The following is a 22,604-nucleotide window of genomic DNA, read 5'->3' as shown; positions in this document are numbered from 1 at the left end:
GTGTGTGGCTCAGTAATCGGATCACTTCGTGTGTGAGTGCAGCCTGCAGGCGCTTTCTGCCAAACTGATCCGATTATGTTGCAGTGAAGAATCTGATGGACTGCGTGTGTCGCTCTTATCTGGCCTGCAGGAGTGACGTTGCAGACTCGGGGGGGTGAAGGAGGGGTGCAGAGGTAGAAGTGTGTGTGTGTGTGTGTGTGTGTGTTTTCTCTTTTCAACACACACTCACGGCTCTCTTCACTTTTATTTCTCCTCTTGTGACTCTGCGACACTTTCAAACTCCCTGACCTCTTCAACCTCTCTCCAGTGGTGGTTTGTCATCGCCAGCATTCCGGAAAGTTCTGGAATGATTCCAGGTGAATAATCCGGCCGGATATTTGCGATGTAAAGATGATGTAAACTGTGCTTTTCCACTCAAATAAAGCTCCAGGCAACATTTGAATGAGCTGACTGCACAAATGTTTGCTGGTGTTGTGCGTGCTGCTAAGATACTCATTTGACAGCGTGGAGCAAAAATGTCCTTATCTTTGAGGTTTTTAAGAAATTTTATGATTCATTGTCTGGAGGTTGCGTGTTTACATTTTCATGCGGCGAGTCATTAAAAGTGTTGTTCAGCTTCTGGCACCTCCGTGGGATTTATCTTTTAGGTGGTAATATCAAGCCAAATCATGCCGATGTGAGCGCCAGTATTCATGAAGCCATGACTTTGGGACCAATCCAGAGTTTTGAGTATGAATGTTGATAAGATAATTCAAGGTTTGGTCCCTGGCTGGTGCCCATTATGAGTCAAAGATAACAGTGATTTTCTGAAAGCAATAGCACTTATGTTTCTTCAGAATATTTTCTTTTGTGATCATATTTTCAAGAAACAATTTTACTCTTCAACACTGTATATTCATGTGCGGGAATCTGTGCCCGCGAGGTGAAGTCGCGAGGGCAGCAGTTAACGTACAGAGGTCCAGACTCTCCTCCACCTCCAGCTCCTCTGTGCAAATTCACTGGGTCACTCAGTGGTTCTGCCCATGTTGGTGTGGTTTGGTGGTTTTGATCTGAAGGTTATCTGAGTCACCGTCACTTGTCACTGGATCCTGTGGCGGTTTCGCTCCTAACAGTTGTGATGGCGGTGGGAAAACCGTCGAGGAGGCGGACGAAGTTTAGAGGAGGTGATACGAGATGGGGAGATGACAGGGGAGGAGGGAGGAGTGGAGGTGTGGTGAGAACCTCATGGGAAAGACATGTGAGATAGTGATGACGATGATGAGCAAGAGAGTGAGTCACAGCAATGTTGTGATCAGTTCAGCACCTTGACTGGTCCGGCCTCAGGAGTGAACTTGAGTTTGTTTGGATGAGCTTCCTCCTTTCTCTCTGCTTTCCTCCTACAGTTCAGTTTATGACTCATATTGGAAAATCACATTTTCTGACTTCAGTTGTTATGAGTTTCTTTTTAGTTTCAGTCATCCAAGATTACTGCAGCCTCTGATACAGCTGTGTTTTGTGAGACAGAAACATATTTCTAGAAAAAATAGTTATCTTTTAAATGGAGGATGATACTGTGATCATTACAGATCTCAAAGAGCAGTAATAAGCATTAACATAATAAATGTATTGTGAGAAAATGATGCTTTTATTTGAGATGTCGAGAAGCTGTAAAGGCTGTTCTTGTTCTCAGAAATGTATTATAAAGATGATGAAGGCGACAAATCATAATAAACTAAATATATTTTAGAAATAAATTGGTGTCATGGATGATAAGCGTCAAGAGAGCAGTAGAAAACCAATTTTAAGAGTGTAAATACTAAGACAATTCTACTGAATTATTTGAAACAGTGACATTTTTATATTTATAATAACTTAAAATTGCAGAGAAATTATTTATTATTTCACAAGTTAATGAGAAAACAAGATTGTAGAAATAGAAAAATACATGAAAAAAAATTGAAGATGTAAATGAAATATACCAAGTATGTGGACAAATAGTGCCCTAAAAAAAATAATAACAGTATTTTAAATGAGCAGAATGTGATCTGTTTCAATGAGAAAGTAGTGAGTAAGAATTTAGAATTCTAGCCACTGCTTTTAATCCTTCACTTGAACTCTAATAACCTTTGGTGACCCTGGCCAGGTTTGTGCTCCGTGTCGTCGGGTAAGCCAGCCTCATACTTGTGTGTGTGCGTGTTGAGCTGAAGAGTGCGTGTGAGGAGCAGATGGAGCCGCGGACAGTCGGACCGATCCAGAGAAGGCCAATTGTCAGAGACGTGCGTCAACACACGGCGATGACAAGTGGAAAAACCACAGTCGCTGGAGGAAGAGCACCGTTGATGGATTCATGACGCTCACTCTCCATCTGGATCGACTGATCGGGGCTGTTTCTGGATCCACCGACCTTTTATTCTGAAGCTTCCCATCTCTGGAAACGTCCTCGCCATGACTTAAAAAAACTCCTGTTGAAGAAATAAATGAGGCAAAATGGATCTCACCTGGATGGATCAGGAGTAACTTCATTGAACAACACAACACTATATATATATATATATATATATATATATATATATATATATGTTTTTTATTAGTTTTCCTTAAGGTCCTAAATATTATTTTAAGCTTTTAAAAGAAAATAGCAGCATTATTTAGCAAAATATTTCTGTAATATTATTGATTCTAAATAAAAAATAATGTCATTATTATATATTGTTTTTTACTTGAAAGAAAAAAGAAATTTAAAAGTAAGTTTTTTTGCACCAATTTGTGATATTTATGAACATTTTTGTACGTTAGTGGCAGGAACAATTATCACTTATGTTTACTGCATTGTATTTTAAATTAATGTGAATCTGATTTAGTTCGTAAAAATCGGGGGCAGGTAGAATTATATTGTAAAAAAGACACATTAGAGATGTTGGCAATAAAATTCAAATATTCAATAGGAAGTGACTGTGTTTTTAGGTAATATTGCAGCCCAAATATCTCGCTCCTGAGAGGATTGTTTGCTCCTCAGTAGGACCTTGAGGGAGCGATGACGGCAGAAGTCGGAAACAAACTATGCCGATGATGTTACGGAGACTGGTCTGTTTTTGGAGATCCACTTTGTTTATTGGAAAGCGGCTATTTGGAGCGCCGTCGGTGGGATGAGAGCGGCATGGACGCGCTCGTCCCCGCTTGATTCTTCTGCTGTTTGTTCACTTCAAAGCCGACGTCCTCTCATTTTTCCATCTTTCATTCGTCCTGCTATCTCCAGCATGGAAACATGGAAGCCCGCTGACCCGGGCAGATTTATCAGGACTTTGTAGAAGTCCCTGACTGGTATGTGGAGAGAGAGGGGGACCCCGGAGTCTGTACCCCCCGATCCCTGGCTATTAGCCCCCAGTCCTGCCTCCTCCTGCGGAGAGAGGGAGAGATAAGGCAAATTGAAGCGGAGGAGAAGGAGAAGAAGACATCAGTTCTCCTCCGCTATCTCTCCCTCGCTCGCTCCTTTGAGCTTGATTAGCCGCCCGGCTTAAGAGGCTTGTTATCAAACTCGGAGACGATGGAAGTTCGTCGGCCACAGGACGTGACTGATGGAGCCTGTGCGTGTGTGTAGGAAGTGGCGTATATCTCCTTGACTGATGTGGAGTCTTGGTAGAATGTGGTGGGATCATTTGTGTCCAGGAGCGAGGGGACTCCAAAATGTCTGCCGGCTCCCTCTTGTTCAGTCACATGATCAGTCAGTGTCGCACGCCTGCCGAAATCTGCTGCTTTGACTGGAATATGGAGGACGGCGTCGGAGTGTGTTGTTGATGTGACACACAAGAGTGGCGTCAGAAGACTTGCATCTTGGAAGAAAAGAGTCCCAGAAATTTCTAGATAACATCCTTTTAATTCCACCTACTAACAAAACGTTTTGTCGTGTTTTGCTGGTGCATTTGTGCTTGAAGGGTCTGGGGTTCATTCCGGGACTCTGAGGTCTGCTTGTGGGTGGTAACTGCAGTTTAGCTTTCTCCGTCTGACATTTTTAAAGCCCCAAATGTCTCTGGAACACAACATGCCAGTTCTGACTTGAACCGTTCCCAGCTAAAAGATTAAATCTGAACAGGTTGGCATACATGCATTTATTGTCACTGAAAAGGTTGGAGCCATCACCAAAAAAAAAGTACCTCAAAATGAACTGAAAAAGTGGCAGAAAATTAAAACCAATTGTCACATATGTATTGATAAATATAACATACTTTTGACTCACTGAAATGAGTTAGATCAAGATGTTTATCCCAGAGAAAAACAAAATATCAACCACTGCTTGAGTTGTGTGTGAACCTCCCCATATATGCTAGCTTCAAAAATCCTACTGGAAATTCAGGTGGAAATGCAGGATTTTGGTGTCTTGTTTCATGTATATATCTGGCTCAGAGGTTGCTAAATTCATCCCGTGTTAGCTGATGCTGTGTTGGACTCCTGTGACGTGCTACAGTAGGTCGAGTCCCGGATGTTGAACTGAGCAGAGGTGAGCGCTGATCGATGATTCCGCATTGAAACAGACCCAAGGCAGCGCGAGCTCTCGTCCTCCTGAGGGACTCAAACATCCTCTGAGTCGTTTTCTCGCCAGGACACTGAATGTTTACAAGACGAGTGTCAGACTCATGACCTCACGGCTTCCGGCTCGCTCTATTAAAAAATCGGACCGACCGCATGATTCCAAGTTTACAAGTTTCTCCACTTTTCAAATAAACATTCATCCGTGTTCCATCCATCAGCAGGCTGCAGCGGTCTGAGAGTATTCAGGGCAGTTTGGACTGTGGTGGTGGTGATGATATTGTCTGCAGTGGTCAGTGGCTGTCCAGGAGGGCAAGAGGTCACTCACAGGTTGACATGTTTCTTCTGGACCGGTGCGCCACAAAGACATGTTGCTATGGCGATTATAAACAAACAAGGAGCCATTCATCTAAGTTCTGTTTTGTTCCTGTTCAAATGTTGCTCAAAACATATCAATCTCTCATTGAGTTAAATTATATATAGGTGAGATAAGGAGCAGTTTTACAAAGCGTAAACTACTAGTACTGACGCAAACTATATAAACACAAGTTGCTACTCTATACTGAACGTTTCTGAGGTTCGATGTTGATATTAAAATTAGATTTTTATTTTATTTTACCTTTCGTTTTTATTCCCAGGAAAACGCATTTAGAACTCTCTATTTCTTTTTTTTTCCGTATTTAGTGAAGCTCTAAATTGAAACTAAGCTGTTGATACTTTGTTGACATTCTTACTTTGCTTCGCAGATTTCTTCTTCAGTCTTGTGCTTTTTATTAGTCGAGTCACGTTTCAAGTGATTGGGCACAAATGAGCTGGAGGTAAAACATCTAAACAGAAAATTTAAAGAGTCCAGACACAGGATTGATCAGTCAGTGATGCCAACACACACACACAGACACACACACGCGGCGTGTCGGGGTTCAGCCGCGGACGCCAGGTGAGGGAGTTTGGGCGACTAATGCTGCCCTGAAGGCGCCAGGAGCAATTTAGGGGTTCATTGTCTTTCTCAAGGACTAATTGCGGGCCTCTGGCTTGAACCCGGCGCCCGCAGACGCCGACGCCGCAGCAGCAGCAGCAGCGCCGACTCATCGATAATCATGTTGAGCCTTAAATATTTAAACGGCTTTAAATCGCCTTGACTCATCACGACTGACTGCGAGATGCTGGAGTGTAACTCCGGAATGACAAAGTGGAATGTCCTCAGAAGTAAACAAGAGCTGTTCTCCGCGTGTGTGTGTGTGTGTGTGTGTAATTGCACGGCCGTGTAATTGCGCACCTTAAAATAGAGTGTGAGGGGGACCACATGGCTGCAGCAGGGTCACCGGCTTTTGTATCGTCCTAATGTTTGTAATGATCCAGTGGGATGTGGCTCTGGTGAGCTTGCTGCTGTTTAGTCTACCAATCACCATGGTGACAAAGAGTCTAGCGCCAAGGAGAGGGGGGTCAGTGAAGAGCAGGGGGGGGGGGGGGGGGTCAGGGTAGTTAGTGGCGTCTCGGGTCAGGGAGGCAGCCCAGATCTGCATTAATGCTCCTAAACGCCATCCACGACAATTGCGGTCATGTTGTTGGGCTCCGCGCCGCCATGTTGTTGTGAGCTCGGCTTCTTCGCCGCGGCAGGAAATGACGGATTTCAACTCGAGAGGGAAACAACAACAAACCATTTTTTTGCTTAAGTCGAGAGGCTGGCCGGCCGACTCGCAGTGCCCCATGTTAATGAACACATTCGTAAATGTCGCCGCTTCATCTGGACTCTGTTGCAGTCTGGACTCTCAAACTTTTGCTCAAATCTCTTACTGTTAAAACGGATTGGAGTAGATGAAGAAGCGACCTCCATGATAGGCGCAACAACACGGTCTCTCTTCTTATTTCACTGATGAGTTTTCATCATCTTTGAATGTTGTGTGTCTTTAAATTCTCTTAAAGGTGTGTGAACGCAGTCCTCTGCCCCTGTGACGGATGGCTGTCCCATCCGTGATGATGGCTCCAGCTAGCTTGTCTCATAGCTCTAAAACCCTGTGTCCCTGACTCTGACAGAAGCTTGTGTGTTGTCTTGCTAGGATTTCAAATGTTTGTTTTCATCCTCAACCTGTTGATTTGCTGCAGAGACTTGACAGTTTCTTGTCAAATTGTTGGTGCTGTCCAATGGAATATGTGCAACAGTTCTAGAGCAGCATCTAGTTCAAGCTGTGATGTGCCGGACATTTATGATGTTGAAACTGAAACTGTGTTCTGAAACAGGCATGAACGTTTGCGAGTCAAAACAAATAATGAAACCACTGAGTCCGTGAAGTGAGTGAAGAACGTATTTGTGACTGACCGAGGATGTTTCTTTATAGTCATAAAACAGTCACGATCAGGAATTTATTGTTGCGGTCATCAAAATTGGAGATTAATTGATGTCAAAATAAGTGGTTATTGGGTCATTGACTCATTTGTGTGTGAGTTTTTTTTTTTGTTACGGTAATTTCATTTGAGGCCGTGCGCAGGAAGTGGTTTTCAAGGTCAGAGGTCGACATTTGTGACGTGTTCATGTACAGTATAACATTTTAGCTGCAGCGGTGGACGGCTTCAAGTCCATATCCAGCTTAAACAACTCTGCTTTAAATGTGAATCTACTAACTGAAGGTTCAATGGCCAGTTAAGTCAACTGTTTTCACTCAAGACGCCGCCAAGCGTTTTCCCATTTGTCGATCATATTCTCCTACAGTTAATGCTCCATTAATATGAAGAGAAGTTTGGTATTATTTCGTAGTTCATGTGAATGAAAGTTGTGTGTCAGTGTGTTGTAGCTACCTGAATCTCACACACACACACACACATGCGTGGCCTGGCCTGGCCTGTTTTAACTCCCGCTGAAAGCTCACTGCTCTCACACTCACATCAATTCTCAGGTGACTCCGAAGGTTGGCGTCACTGTCGGATGTAACGAATTTTGGGGAATTCTCGGAATGTCGGTTTGATTGCGTCGACTCTTTTTTTTGAGCGGCCCTTCAGCGCCGTCCGCTCGCTCGCTCGCTCGCGCCCAATGCAGAGGTCGATGAACGAGCGGAAGATGAAAAACAAACTGCTGAAACCTTTGTTTTCTCCGGTTAAAATCATGATTTGGGCTGAAATAGCGCGTCCACGAGAAGTCTCAGCTTGACCTGTCATGACACCGGACTCATTTACCGGACCTGCTTTAGTCAGGACTCTGGTTCTTGTGGGTCGCGGTCTGACACCAGAGCGGAGGCGACATCCTCACAAGAGTTATGGATCTTTTCCAGCCTTTCAATGAACCTTGAGATGCACTTAGAGGTTGTTTGTAGCAGCCGTATATCAACACTAACAACTGAGCAAGCCTCTTCAGCTGCCCTGGCGTCACCCACCCAGTGCTGCCTCCTAGTGGCGCACCAGGGTCACTCGTTTCTTTTCCTCTGCAGCAGGGAGCAGAGAATGCATCACTGCTGTTGGCTTACTTTTTAATCCAGCCAAGATTCAAGATGTGAGATATGTTTTTCCACTGTAGGAGAGCTGCTCCTGCAACGTAACAAACATGTCTTTAGTTTGTGTTGAGAAATACAGTGGTTGACTTTTGTGAGTATGCAGTGAAGGGTGATCTCCAAAGTGAACCTGGGTGATGTGCAGATTGACCTCTGTGTATTTGTGTGGCCACTGCAGACCCAGCACCGAGTCGGGACTCCTCCAAGTTCTGGTTCTGTCTGTATACAACACTTCAGAGCGGACTCTGTTTGTTGACTTCAACCCATGAAAATACAACAACCACAGCACACGGCCTCAGCTTCCGGTCACGTAACCCAAGGGTGCGTTCGAGGAACCTGGTCAACTAAAACTCTGGTTGCAACAATCGCCGCCTGCAATGTGACGCACGCACGGAGGATAAACCCAACCTTCCATCAAGTTCGGTGCGACCAAGTGTTCGAGGAGCCTGCAGCTGTCAACGTGCCGCGTCTTCCATCTTGTGTCGGTGTGGAAGCTCCTCCGCTATCTGAATGACAAGGTTCAACAATCAAAGAATTTGTTGACCCTCCTCCCTTCGCTGAACTCTACTCCCATCTCTCTCTTTTAATTAGGTTGTGTGTGAGTCTGTGCCTTGGCGCGCGCACACACACACACACACGATAATACCTGGGATAGCTGTGAGTTAGGAGGATCGTGGTCAGAAGCGGCGTTGGGGTTCAAAACAGCAAAACTAGAGTCGCAGGAGTCACGGAAACACGGTTCAGACTAGTTTCCTATGGACTTAACTTGACTGTGCTGATCTCCAAGTTAAAATTGAAATTGAGAAGAAGTTTTTTAAGATGTTAAATGCCTTGCTCATGGGCCCGGTCAGCGCAGGTAGATGGTGGAGATGGAAAAAAAAGAAAACGTGCGTCTCACACGTCGGCTATAGAGACAGGGGTTTTGGGAGGAGCAGATAATGAGTGCCCTGCGTGGCCCCTCGACACCCCCCTGCACACCATCGCCGTCCTCATCTATCCGTCTCTCACTATCAGCTGCTCCCTGCTGCCGTTGTTTGGAGAGGTCAGGGGTTGTTTGTTTGCTCGGAGGCCCGCGGCCTGATAGCGTGTGTCGGCTACGCCTCCCCCTCTCGCCTCATCTTAACCTGCCACGTTATCAGCCGACACCCCGGCAACTCCAACCTTGTCTTTTAAAGGAAACACTTCCCCAGGAAACCGTGGAGAGACTGATGGAGTCTCCGCGACTGAGGGCTCTCAGGTGCTGCAGGTTCACATCCATCCTGGGGGTGGTGTGCTCGCGCTCGCAGGTACGGATGAGTAGACAACTCAGGTGTCAATCCACTGCTGTACATATCAAGACAAGGCTGTGTTACTCCATGCAATATGTTACACTCCAGTGTACCATGCTGTGGTGGGAAACCAACCCTGTTGTTGTCGATATAAGTCGATGTGTATATGAGGGGGAAACAAATATGAATCAATTACCTATTTTTACCAGGAATATTTTAATAAAATTAGGAAAAAAATGGCAGACAAATAGATAAATAATGAGGGTCAAAAATGGCTCAGTAATTTTGTATTTATTGATTTATGTTTCCATGACATGAGTTTGTGTGTTCGCCGGGCACTCCAGTTTCCTCCCACAGTCCAAAAACGTATAGTAATATTCCGTAATTGAGAGTGTGAGGGTGTCCCCTGTCTCTCAACCAAAGTATCTAGGATAGGCTCCTGCCTCCCTTAAAGGAATAAGGTGAAGAGGACGAATAAGATGCAGTGGTCACACATGGATGAACAAGGCAGCAGTGACGGTGAGGCACTGTATGTATCCTTGCGACATACTAGCTTGTGTTTGAGTGCTTTTAAACCAGTCTAAATGAAGCGCTGGAGATGTTTCACCAACAACATTGAGGTAAAACTTCGCTCACACTCGCTGTGTTTCAGATGTTGAAAACCTCCCACGTCGTCCGTGTGGTCACAAGAGAAGCAGAGGGGAAAAAAGTGATGAAATTACTCCCCCAACACTGGATCAAACCCAGCGGGGGGGAGGAGGAGGGCGGGGTCAGGGTCCACTACCTGAAGGAGGAAATGAAGAGAGGGTGGGTTTCTTCAGGAGAGGGAAGGAAACCCGCAGAAGAATGGGAGGAGGGAGCGCGTGTGTGTCAGGGAGTGTTTCTGGGGGCGCGCGGGTTCGGAGTCACAGATTTTAAATCAGTTCTTTGGCCTTTAACGGGCGCAACAGAAGCCCAGTATGAGCGCGCAGAACAAAGAGGGCAGCAGTGGCCTCCACCAATTAACATTCCTGCGGCCTTTATGAGCCGCCGGGCCCCGCCCCCTCCTCTCGCACCTCGTAAAAGTCACAAACATCAATTCTTGCAAACCATAACTGTCATTATAATCCCATTAAAAACAACCCACCGAGCAGTTTACAGTGAACACCGGGGCCAAGTGCGCCGGCGGAGTCGCGGGCGGGATGGCGGCCGCTGCAAGTGGACCGGAACCAGCAGCTAGGTTTATTGAAAAGTCATTTGACAAAACGCGGCGGGACGGTGGTTCACTATCGGAGAGCGTGCGCTTCGTTCACGTTGCTGATTCGGAGCGTGGCGGCATGCGCTGCTGCACCTCGGCCATGTGCGCTGTCAATCTGGAGATGAGTGAAGCTGCTGAAGTCATATTGATCCGGCGAGTGCACGTCACCGGTGAGAAACACACCATCACTTGCGTCTTTCCTCCGCTTGTCTTGTCCCTGACAGTGATCATGAATGACCAAGTGGAGTCCTGCGCTGTGTATTATTTGACACGGTTCCGTTTGACCCCAAGTAACCAGGAACTTGTCTGGCTGGTGCGAGTGTTTTACGCAGAGTGTGGCGCTCTCTAGTGTACGTGCTGTGTCTCACCGCCTGTTCTGTTGCTGCATTAAGTTGGATTTTAAAACGTCTACATCATTTCACAGTAATTTTTTGCCTATTTTGTGTCTGATAAACTCTTTGTTTTGAAGTGCATTTATTATCGACCTGTTGAGTTGGTATCTGAAAACAAACAGGCAGAGTCTTACTTTCATTTCAGTGCAGTGGTTTATTTAATCAAAAGGACAAAAGCATGTTTTATTGATCCAAAAATAGCCAGATCACGACGGTGCATTCAAAGGCTTTCTCCATTTTGACTCTGCTATTGATGCGATTGAAGGCGAGGAAGAAGATCAGATAAGAGGGTGTTTGCATGTCCGTTTCCCATCAAGCCGAAGTGGATTTTTCTTGAAAGGTCATAGGTCACAGATGAGTTCCTGAAGTAGTCGACGAGACGATGAAGCGGCTCATGTGTTTTTGGCGTTGACCATGACAACTTGAATGTTTCTTCTCTTCATCTCTCTGGACATCTGGCACCAGGAGCAGACCGTGCAGAAGCCGGCGCACAAGCAGTCCCGGCACATGGTGCCCTGAAACACAGGAGGTTCCACAGAGGCGCAGGTCAGAAGCGGCGCAGGGGAGGAGAACATCTGATGGGTCTAGAACAAAGAGGTACGTGATGTCGCCGCAGCGGACCGGGTCTTACCCTGATGCCGTAGCGTTCCCTCATGGAGACCCTCATGGCCATGTTGGCCGGCGGGATGAAGCCCCACATGTCGATCAGCGGCAGACACAAACACTCGCCGTACCGTTTGGAGACCATGCAGGCGAAGCACGGACAACACCAGAAAGCAAAACAGCCTAAAAAGACACACAAAAAAAGATATTTTTAACATGAATTCCAGGTGGTGTGAAAGTGGCAGTTGAACCACTCACACTCTGGCACGTCTTCACAGCAGTCACAGATCCCAGACCCCCATTCTTGAGACTCCCGGTTCACCATCAGCGCCTGCGGCTGCTGGACCACCATCTTACTGGACATGACGTCGTGTAGTCGCTGTCTCTCGCTGCAGAGGGCGCCAAAGTCTGCTCCGGTAGACACACAGCAGTAAAACACTTGGAGAAATACACACTGCCAGTCACTGTGAAACAACACAACTGTGGTGGACACTGTAGTATCAGGAGCCTTCCCCTGCCCTTATTGGACCGCCCCAGTTTGAGGTGCTGTTCGACCAACACGCCTGAGATGCTCTGCCATGATCACGTCTATTAAGAGTGGAGATCAAGGTGGAAGCTAATTTATCATCTGGCTGAGCTCATGTTTAGTTGCTGCTGAGCGATTCCCCGAGATACTTAAACTCCTGGCTGCAGTCATCAGGGACCATGAAGCCTGTTATCTGACTGTGTGATGACCGTGTGTGTTACATAATGGCAGTTTCAGCCGCGACCCATCCACTCGACACAGAGTTCAACATCGATGCCTCCAAAAATAAAGTCCAGTAAAGTCAACAAACAAGCGCTGCAGGGTCCACTGCCTTCACAGTCGTGTGGAGAGTGACAAACCCGCCGAGGAATCCAAGCGATATATTTAGCTCCAGTGTGAAGCGGAGAGACAGTAGCCAGTTGGTGGTTTCATTGAGAATCGTGTGGCGGCGGAATCTACGTTCCCTGACGGCAACAACACACTGACAAGTCTCAGTGTGGGGTGCTGGACAGCAGCAGCGGGAAGTGAAAGTGAACCAGCGGTGACACGTGTTTCAGCTGATTTCTGTGGCGATAATGTTTTGAGAGTGAAAGTCTTTCTAAAAGTCGAGTCTCAGTTACGCATTCTTTCCACAGTCAATAACATGTGAAAGTGACGAGTCATCAAAAAGCTGAAAACATTTCATTGACAAACGGAGTTTTCCTACCTGTTGGTGGTTCGGTCCTGAGGTGTGAGGAGCAGCAGCGGAGTGTGTGTCTGGTCACAGCGGACTCCTCATGAGATCAGAAATTCCTGCAGATTAGTGAAACTGGACGAACCTGTCCGCCAGGATGGAAACACGGAAACGTTGTTGATGCTAAGGAGGACGGTGTTGCCAGGGGCGACGCTTCAAACTCTCTTTGGATCATAAGAATAATTACGGCAGCGACTTCATCAGCTGGTCACATGCTCACATGCGTTCCCGTCTCATTCATTCTCACAGTGAGCAGCGACAACGCTCGCTGAGCCAATCAGATCCCTGGATTCCCATCCGTGTGACCAGGTGTGGCGCTGTAGCCCCTAACAAACCCACCGTTATTCTCATGAATGAAAGGTCACTTCCTGCCCGAAAACCTCGGCTCTTTATTTTGCCAGAGTCACTGTGTGTTATTCAGGTTTATTCCTGAGCTTCCCGCCGCTGCTCTCGACCGGCTGAACCGGTGTTGAGTGTTACGTTAAATATCTGTTTTATGAAGGCCTTTTGGTCCAGTGATCTGCCTCACCCTTGACTGCTGAGCTCCCAACAAAGACTCTAAATGCCTCTGCGTCAACATCATCATCACCTGAGCTGTCACCGTGACTAAGATGAGTCAGCATTATGAAGAATTCCTCCAGGAAATAGAGATGTTTACAGAAGCATTGTTTCATTGTCAGTGACTGGAAGTTTAATGTAACAAAGGAGCTGACTCTGGTTCAGCTGGTTATCGGGGTCAGGGTTCAAAGTCAGGTTCAGCCAAAACAAAGTTGGAAACCAGAGTGGAAGGCTCTGGAAGCAGTGGGGTGGGGAGCGCCTCCTGGTGGAAAAGTCTTTACTCACAGAGACGTGATATTTGGGTAAGAAAACCCAGAAGTTTGAGTCGAGGTTCTCATTGGGAGTGACGTGACTGTGACAAGATCAGGAACCAGTCGCTCGGAGGGATGCGTGGGGAAGTTTGGAGACCAAGTTTGGGAGGCCACACACCTGGAGAGGAGAGAGAGTGTTGGAGTGAATGAGGACATGAAGGTGAAGAGTGTGAGAGCAGAGGCGCAGCAAGGACACCAGCCCCACTGACTTGTTTCATCCAAGACGGACCGGAACTTTCTCCCTCTCGGCCTTCATCTGTCTGAAACCTACGGTGGCCCCGAAGGGCGAACGACTAGCACAAAAGAAAAGTACGACTGCAAACCGAAAAGCATATTTACAGAAACAAAATGGCAACCTCCAAAACGAAAATACATTTAATTGCGATTCTGTATTTGTAAGTGTGTTTCTGCTCCGGGGATTGCGATTTCGATTTTGTTTTTGTAAATGTGCTTTTTGCTTCGTTGTCGTACTTTTCTTTTGCGTTGTCTTTTGCCCTTTGGGGCCACCGTAGAAATCTATGCCCCACTTTCTGCACACCGCTGAGTCAGCAGCTGTGATATCGGCTCATGACCCACTTAAATATGAACTCATATTTGGGTCTGAGGTCAGGACCCCGTCAGAGATTATGGTTCAGACCTGGAGATCAGGATCAACGGTCAACACGCGACTGTGCAACCGCTGAGCCGTGACGCAGGGTTTGCTCTGCCAGCCCGGACTTCGACCCAGATATCCAGCGGGGCTCTGGTCCCTGACTCGGGCTCTTGAGCTGATGCCGCGAGCCACTCAAGTCCAAAACACATTTGGGAAGGCGAGGAGTTTCAGGTGCACAATGCTGAGCAGCCAGACTCAGTGACGTCTTATTGTCTTTTTCCATCCAAAATACCTTTGATAACAGACTCTCCAAGGCCACATAAGAAGCCGCTCCACCAGGAGCCGCGCTGGGCCACGGTTGAGCGACATGCTGACATGTTCGATGCCGCGGAGCCACGTTCCTGACTTCACAGTTCTGAAGCCAAATGACTTGTGGACACTCCCACATATGATACACTGTGTCTCCTGTGTTTTATCCTTTGCATAACACCGTTGTGTGCTTGATAGAAGGTTCGTGATGGAGGATAATGGAAATGACTGAAGAAACATTCTGGAAGAGCAGTCGTATTGACTCAACATTGTCAGGGGCACGCTCTCCTTTTTATAAGCTCGGTGACTGCGCTAGTGCCTCTTGTTCTGCTGAAGACACGATGGTGCCACATCCATGTCACTAGCTCTGGCCAGGTCTCTCAGGTCGGAGCACAACAGAGCGTCATCTGCATATAAGGGTTTTTTGAGGTCCGGTTCATTGTTGCTTATCCTTAAGAATGATGTGGATATCGATGGGAATTCCAGAATTCCTGGGCTTTTACCACCTTTCACATCAGTAATACAGTCTGCAAATCCAGAAATTCATTTTGTTGGAGCCATGTTGCCGTGTTAAGAGAGAAGAAATTTAAGAAGTTGCAGTCCCTCCTCTAGACTGAATGCAGTTTTTTTGCAGGTTCCGTTGGCAACAGAGGTTTTGTTTCCTGAAACTGACGTATCACCGTTTCAGAGACACCGTTTTAGTTGAGTTGGTTTAGTCCCGACTTGAAATTCCGAGGACCAGAATCGGGGTCTGGTCCAGGAAAACCTTGGGGTTGTGAAAGTGTTTCTGGCTGAAGTTCACCAGGCGGCCGAGCGGGTTTCCAAACTTAATAGAGTGGCGCCCAGCCAAGTGCCCCCCCGCGCTCAGCTGGGCCTGACGTGAAGCGACACGCTTAGACGGCCCAATAAGACCTCATCACTGGACTGACAGAGTCTGAGTCTCCTGACCCTCGTGCCCCTCTGATGGACCTTCAGGTATCAAGAACCAGCCACCTGATCCAAGGTGCTGTGCAGGTGGGCACTTCTGCTCAGAGGAAACCCATCCCGGAACATGTCTTTCCTACTTCCCAACTCACCTTCCAGACTTTCCCGCTCGGCATTCCGCCGGCTCACGTGTACACGTTTGCAAAACGAGCCGGGCCAGTCACATGGCTGGTCTGGAATGGGTCAGCGCAGACAGAGAACTGTACTTGGACCAGCTGGGTCAAAGGTCATGGGATTAACAGATTAGTTGACTTGTGTCTTTCCCAGAACACGTGGGTACGCAGAACCCCCACCCCACCCCCATCAACCCCCCGATCTGAGGGAGGACTTCCTTCTATAAAGAGCTGAAGATGAACAGCAGAGGGAGAGAGAGAGAGGGAGCCGTGGAGGAGGAAGGACCACTCACAGATGATCTGGTAACTTGACTGCTGCTCTGTCTTCTGCTTTCCTCGGTGTTAAGTCATCATTTCTAGTTTTACTGTTTTCACTGCTTCCTGTTTGCTCCTCTGGAAAGACCCCCCTGACTCGTGTGTCTCTCAGACATGGAGCTGGGAAACAGACAACCGCCTTGCTCCCTCAAACAGAGCCACACAGATCCGGACCCGTTCCTCACGGCGGCCCGGCTCCTCAGGGGCGGATGGACGAAACACAGTTCCGGCCCGAGCCCTGCTGGGGACAGGAGCAGGGACAGAATCCAGCCGCCACAGCGGGTTGAAGTCCAGTTGAGTGACCTGGGGTCCAGCAGGGGGGTCCCCAGGAGGACTGTCCAGACCAAACAGCAGCCCAGTGATGCCGCTGGTGTTGTGATAGTCTGGACTTCCGGGTGTCGGTCCGCCTGCCGGAACAGGCGCCGGCTGAAAGCGCCGCTTCTGCCCACCATCGCTGAGATGTAGAGGACCAAACGCTGACTCAGCACAATTCTGTGTCCAACTGGACCCGTGACCTCAGTAGGCTTTTGACTTCATCACCATTTATATTCATTCTTTGTTTTGCAACAATGTCCTTTTTGTCAATCACTTTTTCTTTTATTTTATCTTACATTTTTGCTTTTTAATTAGGAATTCATTTGATTGAACATCACTGAACCATACATGTTTTATTCCAGCCTCATTTCATTCCAGTTTATTCACTTCTGTGTTTTTGTGTCCAAATAAAGAAACATTCCAAATAATCTTTTACGTTTCACATGAAGTTTTATAACTGCAGTGCCGTAACACGAGGACCAGCTTCTGCTGAGGTCTTAAGAGCTCAGAACAAGTAAAAATCTGTCTGTTAATGTCGCCCACTTGTGGCTTAACTTAGTATTGTGTGTGTCCGTCTGAGGCGAGGTCATGGGGGCAGCAGCTGAAGTTAACAGCTCCAAGGTTCTCATTCGTAACAAACCTCCTGCTGTCCTGGATAAAACGCAGAGAGAGCAAAAAGCAACTGCTGATTCAATTCAGGTCCATTGAAACCTGGCTCCAAAATAAGATCCAAGAGACAAATGAAACGTGGAAATATTTTTTTTTGTGCCAATTATATCAAAGTCATTAGAAAAAGACTGAGCATCTCTTGTTATATTATTATATAATATAGCAACTGTGCCTTTGCGATTCGGTAGCAACTTCGAAAATAATAATAATAATAAATTCATTTACTCAATGTCGCCCTCTTTTGGCGTCTTGATGTAATGTTAACCATAGACGTTTAATTCTTGTAAATATAGTAATGTAATGGTAATATAGTAATGCTTTGGGTTGTTTTTTTTTACAGGTATATATATATATATATATATATATATATATATATATAGAGAGAGAGAGAGAGAGAGAGAGAGAGAGAGAAATCAATCTCACGATGTGGATCATTTCAAAACCACTAGTTTTATTACGTGAAAGAAAATCTGAAAAGTACGCCGCTGTAGAACCGCGCCCAGAATTGTTTTTTATTTCCAGTTTCAAAACATTTCTGACACTCAAAATGTTGAACCGGGTTCCTAAATTCAGTGGGGGAAAAAAAAAGAGTGTTTCCGCCCGGTTTCGAACCGGGGACCTTTCGCGTGTGAGGCGAACGTGATAACCACTACACTACGGAAACTGTCGACACTGGACAGAAGGTCTGCGGCTTTAGCCTTGTTGTTAAAAGAACACCGTGACAACAGGCAGGAAGTGACCTTTTTAGATGTTTACAACGTCTGGGGTCACTGTCGGTCACGACATACGTCTGCATTGGAGTTGGTCAAAAAAAGCCTGAGAGCAAAGCATTTGCGTGTGACTCTGATGTAAAGACTGATGCAATAAAGGAAGGTGTGGATTAGCTGACATTATATTTCTCAGCCTCATGTTCCCCTCTGCAATATAACACAAACTGTGAAATCCATTGCCGACCGTCTTCATCCGGATTGCTTTCACTGGATCGCTGGAATTTGCACGTCTCCTCAGGGTCCTGCAAAAGTCGCCCCCCACTTTTCATCCTCTTCTGCCTGCACAATGGCAACACATAGAAACTCAGTGGAGCTGCGGCCCGTCTCCACCAACAGCGGCCTGGAGGGCAACTCGCGCAGCCTCAGTAGCCAGCAGTCGACTGCTGAAAGCCAGGCACGGACATCCTCTTCCAAGAAGGTCCAGAACGTGGTGACGGTGCAGCTTCTCTCCCACCTGCCTCAACGTTCAACGGTGAACCTGGAGTTCAGCAACCTGTCCTACCTGGTCCAGGAGGGTCCCTGCTGGAGGAGGACCGGTAAGGCCCATCGCACCAAAGGGCTAATTTCTCGCCCGAGCTCCGAGGCAGGTCACGTCACCAAAGGTTGGGAGACCCTCTACTTAGGTTGTTGATAGTTGAGGAGCAGCAAACATAATCACACACTTGTGTGCTGCAAGTATCGTGAATTGTTCCATAAGACCTTGTTACGTTATGCGGAACCTTGTTGTGGTGCTTCACACAGGCAGACATGTTTGACCAACAGAATGTGTACAGGCGCGAAGAGGCGACCAAAACCCAGCCTGGTCTGGAATATCTCTCTCCATCTTCTGTTGGTGCAGGTTACAAAGCGTTACTGAACAGCATCTCAGGAAGATTCTGTAGTGGAGAAATGACGGGAATCATGGGTCCCTCTGGCTCCGGGAAGTCCACGCTGATGAATCTTTTGGCAGGATACAGGTCAGGTTATTGTGAGGACCAATGGCTGGAGATGGTCCAAGCTCTCTGTATGTGGTTCTTCTGCAGGGAGGTTGGAATGAAGGGTGAGATCCTGGTGAACGGAGCCCCTCGAGATCTTCGGGCCTTCAGGAAAATGTCATGTTACATCATGCAGCAGGACATATTGCTCATGAACCTGACTGCGAGAGAAGCCATGATGGTACAATGATAGTCGAAAGGCTTGTGAGCAGCAGTACCTCAGTCCTTTAGATGATGATGTCACGTGTGTTGTTGCAGGTCTCGGCCAATTTGAAGCTCAGTAAGACTAGAGACATGAAGAAAGTCCTGGTGAGTGAGCCCCAATAAAGAGGTCTATTTAAAACTGGAGTGAGTTGCAGGACAGAGGGTGGTGTGGGGTAGGCTAGAGATGAAGGGGGGTAGGTGAGGAGAAGGTCCATGTGGAGCAGGAGAGGATGAAGGACGCTCAGGGTCAATACCCATAGTCAGCTGTAGAGCAGGAAACAGGGTGTCCGCTGCTTGTAAGAAGAAGTAACCAGCTGTAGAAGGATACGAGCCCGGTCAGAGATGCTGAGTCCAAGAGTGGCTGAGGGATCAAACCCAACAAACCAGCACAAGAGTCTGATCTGTCGACCTCTTTTCAAGGCGGTATGTTACATTGCATATCATTTAGCCGAGGATCAAGGACCTTGCCTCCGGATTCAACACTAGTCGCACCAGCCACTTGCTTCTCCTGCTCCCCAGAACTAAGCAGGGAGACTCAAATGACATGAAGGTAACCCTGTCCCCTTGCACTCCGGCTTCCACACGCAGGTAAATGAGATCTTACTGGCTTTGGGACTTCTCGACTGTGCGGGCACAAGGACTAGCTTACTCTCTGGTGGTCAGTGCAAACGTCTTGCCATCGGTCTGGAGCTGGTCAACAACCCTCCAGTCATGTTCTTCGATGAACCCACCAGGTAACATTCCTTTCGCCGTCTCTCAGCGCAATTAAGACCAACGTGATTCCTGTGTTTCTACGTAGCGGCTTGGACAGTGCGTCTTCCTACCAGGTGGTGTCACTGATGCGTTCTCTCGCACTGGGAGGACGAACCATCATCTGTACCATCCACCAACCCAGTGGCAAACTGTTCGAGCTGTTTGACAAGGTATGCTAGGTCGTCTGTGGTGTTGGTGGAGGTTTGTGGATTTATGTCTGTTTTCCTTTCGCAGCTCTACATCCTCAGTCGGGGGCAGTGCATCTACAAAGGCAGAGTCACAAACCTCATCCCCTATTTAAGGACTTTTAATCTGTGTTGCCCCACCTACCACAATCCCGCTGACTTTGGTGTGTTTTCCGCTGCTCCGTCTGTTTCTTGCGCTCAGTTAAAACTCCTTCTGCTCGGCTCTGATTCAGTGATTGAAGTAGCGTCGGGGGAGCACGGGAACCTGACGTCGGTTCTGAGTGAAGCGATTAAAGCAGGAAGGTGTGGAGATGGAAATGAGACCCTGAGTGGTAGAAAAAGTTCCACCATCGGTGTGCCCACATGCCCGACGGTGAGTTGGCTGTCTGAACGCCTTTCGCGGGGTAGGACACATCTGTGATCAGGGGAATTTGATTCCCTACCTTCGGATGTCACTGTGGTGCTTGAACAAGAGGGTGGGTTCACATGTTCTTTCAGGTCCTCCGGGCAAGACCTTCACGCACACCGGGGAAGGGTAGATGTTTCTTGTTTTTTTTGTCCAACTAAAATCTTCCGTCTGAAACTGCAGGACACAGAGGAGAAGAACACGTTCGCCACCAGCTCGCTGACACAGTTCCTCATTCTCTTCAAGAGGAGCTTCATAAGCATCTGGCGAGATCAGGTAGGAATTTATCAGGCAACAGGGAGAGCCGCTACTGTACCTGACAGATGATCCCGCTCTGTTGCCAGGTGCTCACCAAACTCAGACTTGGCTCCCATATCGGCATGGGGTTGCTGATCGGCCTGCTCTACCTGAACATCGGCAACGATGCCAACAAAGCCTTTTACAACACCGGCTTCCTCTACTTCTCTTTGCTCTTCCTCATGTTTGGGGCCCTCATGACAACTGTGCTGACCTGTGAGTCCGAAGAGATCCCTCTCATGTTTGACTTACCTTTCATCGTACTCGCCCCTCTTCCGCAGTTCCTCTGGAGATGTCTGTGTTCCTCAGGGAGCATCTGAACTACTGGTACAGCCTGAAGGCCTACTATCTGGCGAAGACCATGGCTGACATCCCCTTTCAGGTGAGCTTCACCAGCGTGCACATGGCTACCTCATCAGGACTGCAAGAATCAAACCCTGATGTGGCGTTTTCTGCCCAGGATTGAGCTTTAGCTAGCAGCCCGACCCCCTGTTTACTCACATGAATCACCAGCCTCTAAGCGTCTGGTGGAATTAAGGTGTCTCCCTTCTTCGGTGTAACAGTCTGGTCTTTCAGGTCATGTGCCCCCTGATCTACTGCAGCATTGTCTACTGGATGACCGGGCAGCCTGTCGACGCCATTCGCTTCCTCCTGTTCGTCACCTTGTCCATCTGCACCGCTCTGGTTTCCCAGTCTCTTGGGATGCTGGTTGGTGCTGCCTCTGCTTCCCTTCAGGTACATGCCAGGTCGTGTGCTTTGGGTATATCACTGCATGACTCCCACCCTTTGCCCTGCGGATAGGTGGCAACTTTCGTTGGGCCCATCACCACCATCCCTGTGCTGCTCTTCTCTGGATACTTCATCAACTTTAACACCATACCCATCTACCTTCAGTGGAGCTCCTACATGTCGTACGTCAGGTATGAGGCAGAATGTCACGTCATGACCCGTCATGAACACGTCTGATGGATTCGTCTTTGCTCCAGGTACAGCTTCGAAGGAGTGATCCTCACCATCTACGGGATGAACCGCTCAAAGCTGGAGTGTCCAGACGCATTCTGTAGGTTCACGGACCCTGAAGAGATCATCAAGCTCCTGGACGTGGACGACGCTGAGCTCTTCATAGACTTTGTTTCGCTGGGCATTTTCTTCGTGGTCCTGCGCCTGGCGACCTTCGTCGTCCTCCACTACAAGGTCAAGTCTGAGCGATACCTCTCGTCGTGTTCTCCAACGAAATCCTGAGAACACAGGACAAGTACCAGACGTCGGCGCCACCTATAATGTATTCACGATGTAAATGGGTGACTCCTTCCATGGTTCAGTTCCATTCCTGTCTTGAGAACCGCCTGAGGTCAGGGGACTCATGGTAATTGTGCATTTATTATACAGTATTAATACTGTACTAATAAAGAAGTTATTTACAGATGGAGGAATGCTGAGTGAAGGGAGTGTGGCTGAGTGTGCGTGAGACAGAGAAGTTACAGGTGCAGCACAATGGCGGGAGTGAAGCACACTGGAGGCCTGAGCAGACATAGTAACTCATTTGCAGGTCCAAGGTCAGACGGAGGAAAGTACCATCTTCTCAAGAGCTGGTTCTGCTAAAGTTCAGACTGCGACCCAAATATCCCAGCAGTTTGTTGTCTCAGTTTGCAGCCTTTAAATTATTATTTTGTTCTGTTTTTATTGTAAAGAATTTTGAATAAATCACACCTTTTAATAAAAGACATTTTTGTTTCCGCCCGGTTTCGAACCGGGGACCTTTCGCGTGTGAGGCGAACGTGATAACCACTACACTACGAAAACACACGTCACAACAGTGACCGGAAAACCATATAATACTGGGCACAATTTCGTCTAGACGTCACGCAACCGCTTTTATGTGTGATTCTTTATGTTCAGGCGCTGACATCATACACGAGTTTGTGGCGCCCATTCCGCCATCACGAGTTGTCATGCCACAGCCACGCCTCGAATTTTGTCACGAAAACGGTCAATGAATCACACAGCTCCTCGTAACTATATTGTATAAATTCACGTTTTTCTTGATGTCTAAGGGATCATAAGGTTTAAAAAAGGAAAAAATGACGCAGCGATTCAAGAAACACCGG

General features: G+C 47.5%; 2 protein-coding genes, 1 long non-coding RNA gene and 2 other non-coding genes across 10 annotated transcripts; 2 read left to right on the top strand and 3 right to left on the bottom strand.

The window, feature by feature from the left end:
• Positions 1 to 10,153: 10,153 nt before the first annotated feature.
• Positions 10,154 to 16,649, top strand: LOC128748461 (uncharacterized). The gene is made up of 3 exons (XR_008412798.1): positions 10,154 to 11,476; positions 15,763 to 15,911; positions 16,036 to 16,649. It is a non-coding gene; the product is annotated as an uncharacterized LOC128748461 (long non-coding RNA).
• LOC128748460 (cornifelin homolog B-like) lies at positions 11,002 to 12,813 on the bottom strand. The gene is made up of 4 exons (XM_053847281.1): positions 12,715 to 12,813; positions 11,741 to 11,890; positions 11,511 to 11,665; positions 11,002 to 11,394 (listed from the first exon to the last, which is right to left on the bottom strand). Exons 2-4 carry the CDS (start codon positions 11,844 to 11,846, stop codon positions 11,272 to 11,274), a joined length of 384 nt encoding a protein of 127 aa, XP_053703256.1. The 5' UTR covers positions 11,847 to 11,890; positions 12,715 to 12,813; the 3' UTR covers positions 11,002 to 11,271.
• An 849-nt stretch (positions 16,650 to 17,498) lies between the features above and the next one.
• Positions 17,499 to 17,571, bottom strand: trnav-cac (transfer RNA valine (anticodon CAC)). The gene has a single exon. It is a non-coding gene; the product is annotated as a tRNA-Val (tRNA).
• A 241-nt stretch (positions 17,572 to 17,812) lies between these two features.
• LOC128748329 (ATP-binding cassette subfamily G member 4-like) lies at positions 17,813 to 22,196 on the top strand. 6 transcript variants are annotated; one of them, XR_008412789.1, is made up of 14 exons: positions 17,813 to 18,279; positions 18,516 to 18,832; positions 18,910 to 18,960; positions 19,444 to 19,589; positions 19,655 to 19,778; positions 19,843 to 19,957; positions 20,027 to 20,166; positions 20,383 to 20,475; positions 20,544 to 20,712; positions 20,778 to 20,878; positions 21,073 to 21,231; positions 21,298 to 21,416; positions 21,483 to 21,847; positions 21,921 to 22,196. XR_008412789.1 is itself a non-coding variant. In XM_053846993.1 (14 exons), the coding sequence occupies exons 1-14, from the start codon at positions 17,964 to 17,966 to the stop codon at positions 21,736 to 21,738; spliced, it is 1,974 nt and encodes a 657-aa protein (XP_053702968.1). In that variant the 5' UTR covers positions 17,813 to 17,963; the 3' UTR covers positions 21,739 to 22,196. The 6 variants fall into 6 exon arrangements, 4 of the variants coding, with proteins under 4 accessions (XP_053702968.1, XP_053702966.1, XP_053702967.1 ...); XR_008412788.1 differs by having other exon boundaries at positions 21,483 to 21,862; XM_053846993.1 differs by having other exon boundaries at positions 17,813 to 18,213; positions 18,516 to 18,633; positions 18,700 to 18,832; positions 21,483 to 22,196.
• Positions 22,197 to 22,226: 30 nt separating this feature from the next.
• Positions 22,227 to 22,299, bottom strand: trnav-cac (transfer RNA valine (anticodon CAC)). The gene has a single exon. It is a non-coding gene; the product is annotated as a tRNA-Val (tRNA).
• Positions 22,300 to 22,604: the final 305 nt, after the last annotated feature.

This window comes from Synchiropus splendidus, chromosome 17, assembly GCF_027744825.2.
Source record: "Synchiropus splendidus isolate RoL2022-P1 chromosome 17, RoL_Sspl_1.0, whole genome shotgun sequence".
Lineage (NCBI taxonomy): Eukaryota > Metazoa > Chordata > Actinopteri > Syngnathiformes > Callionymidae > Synchiropus > Synchiropus splendidus.
This window is presented reverse-complemented; position numbering and strand designations above follow the sequence as displayed.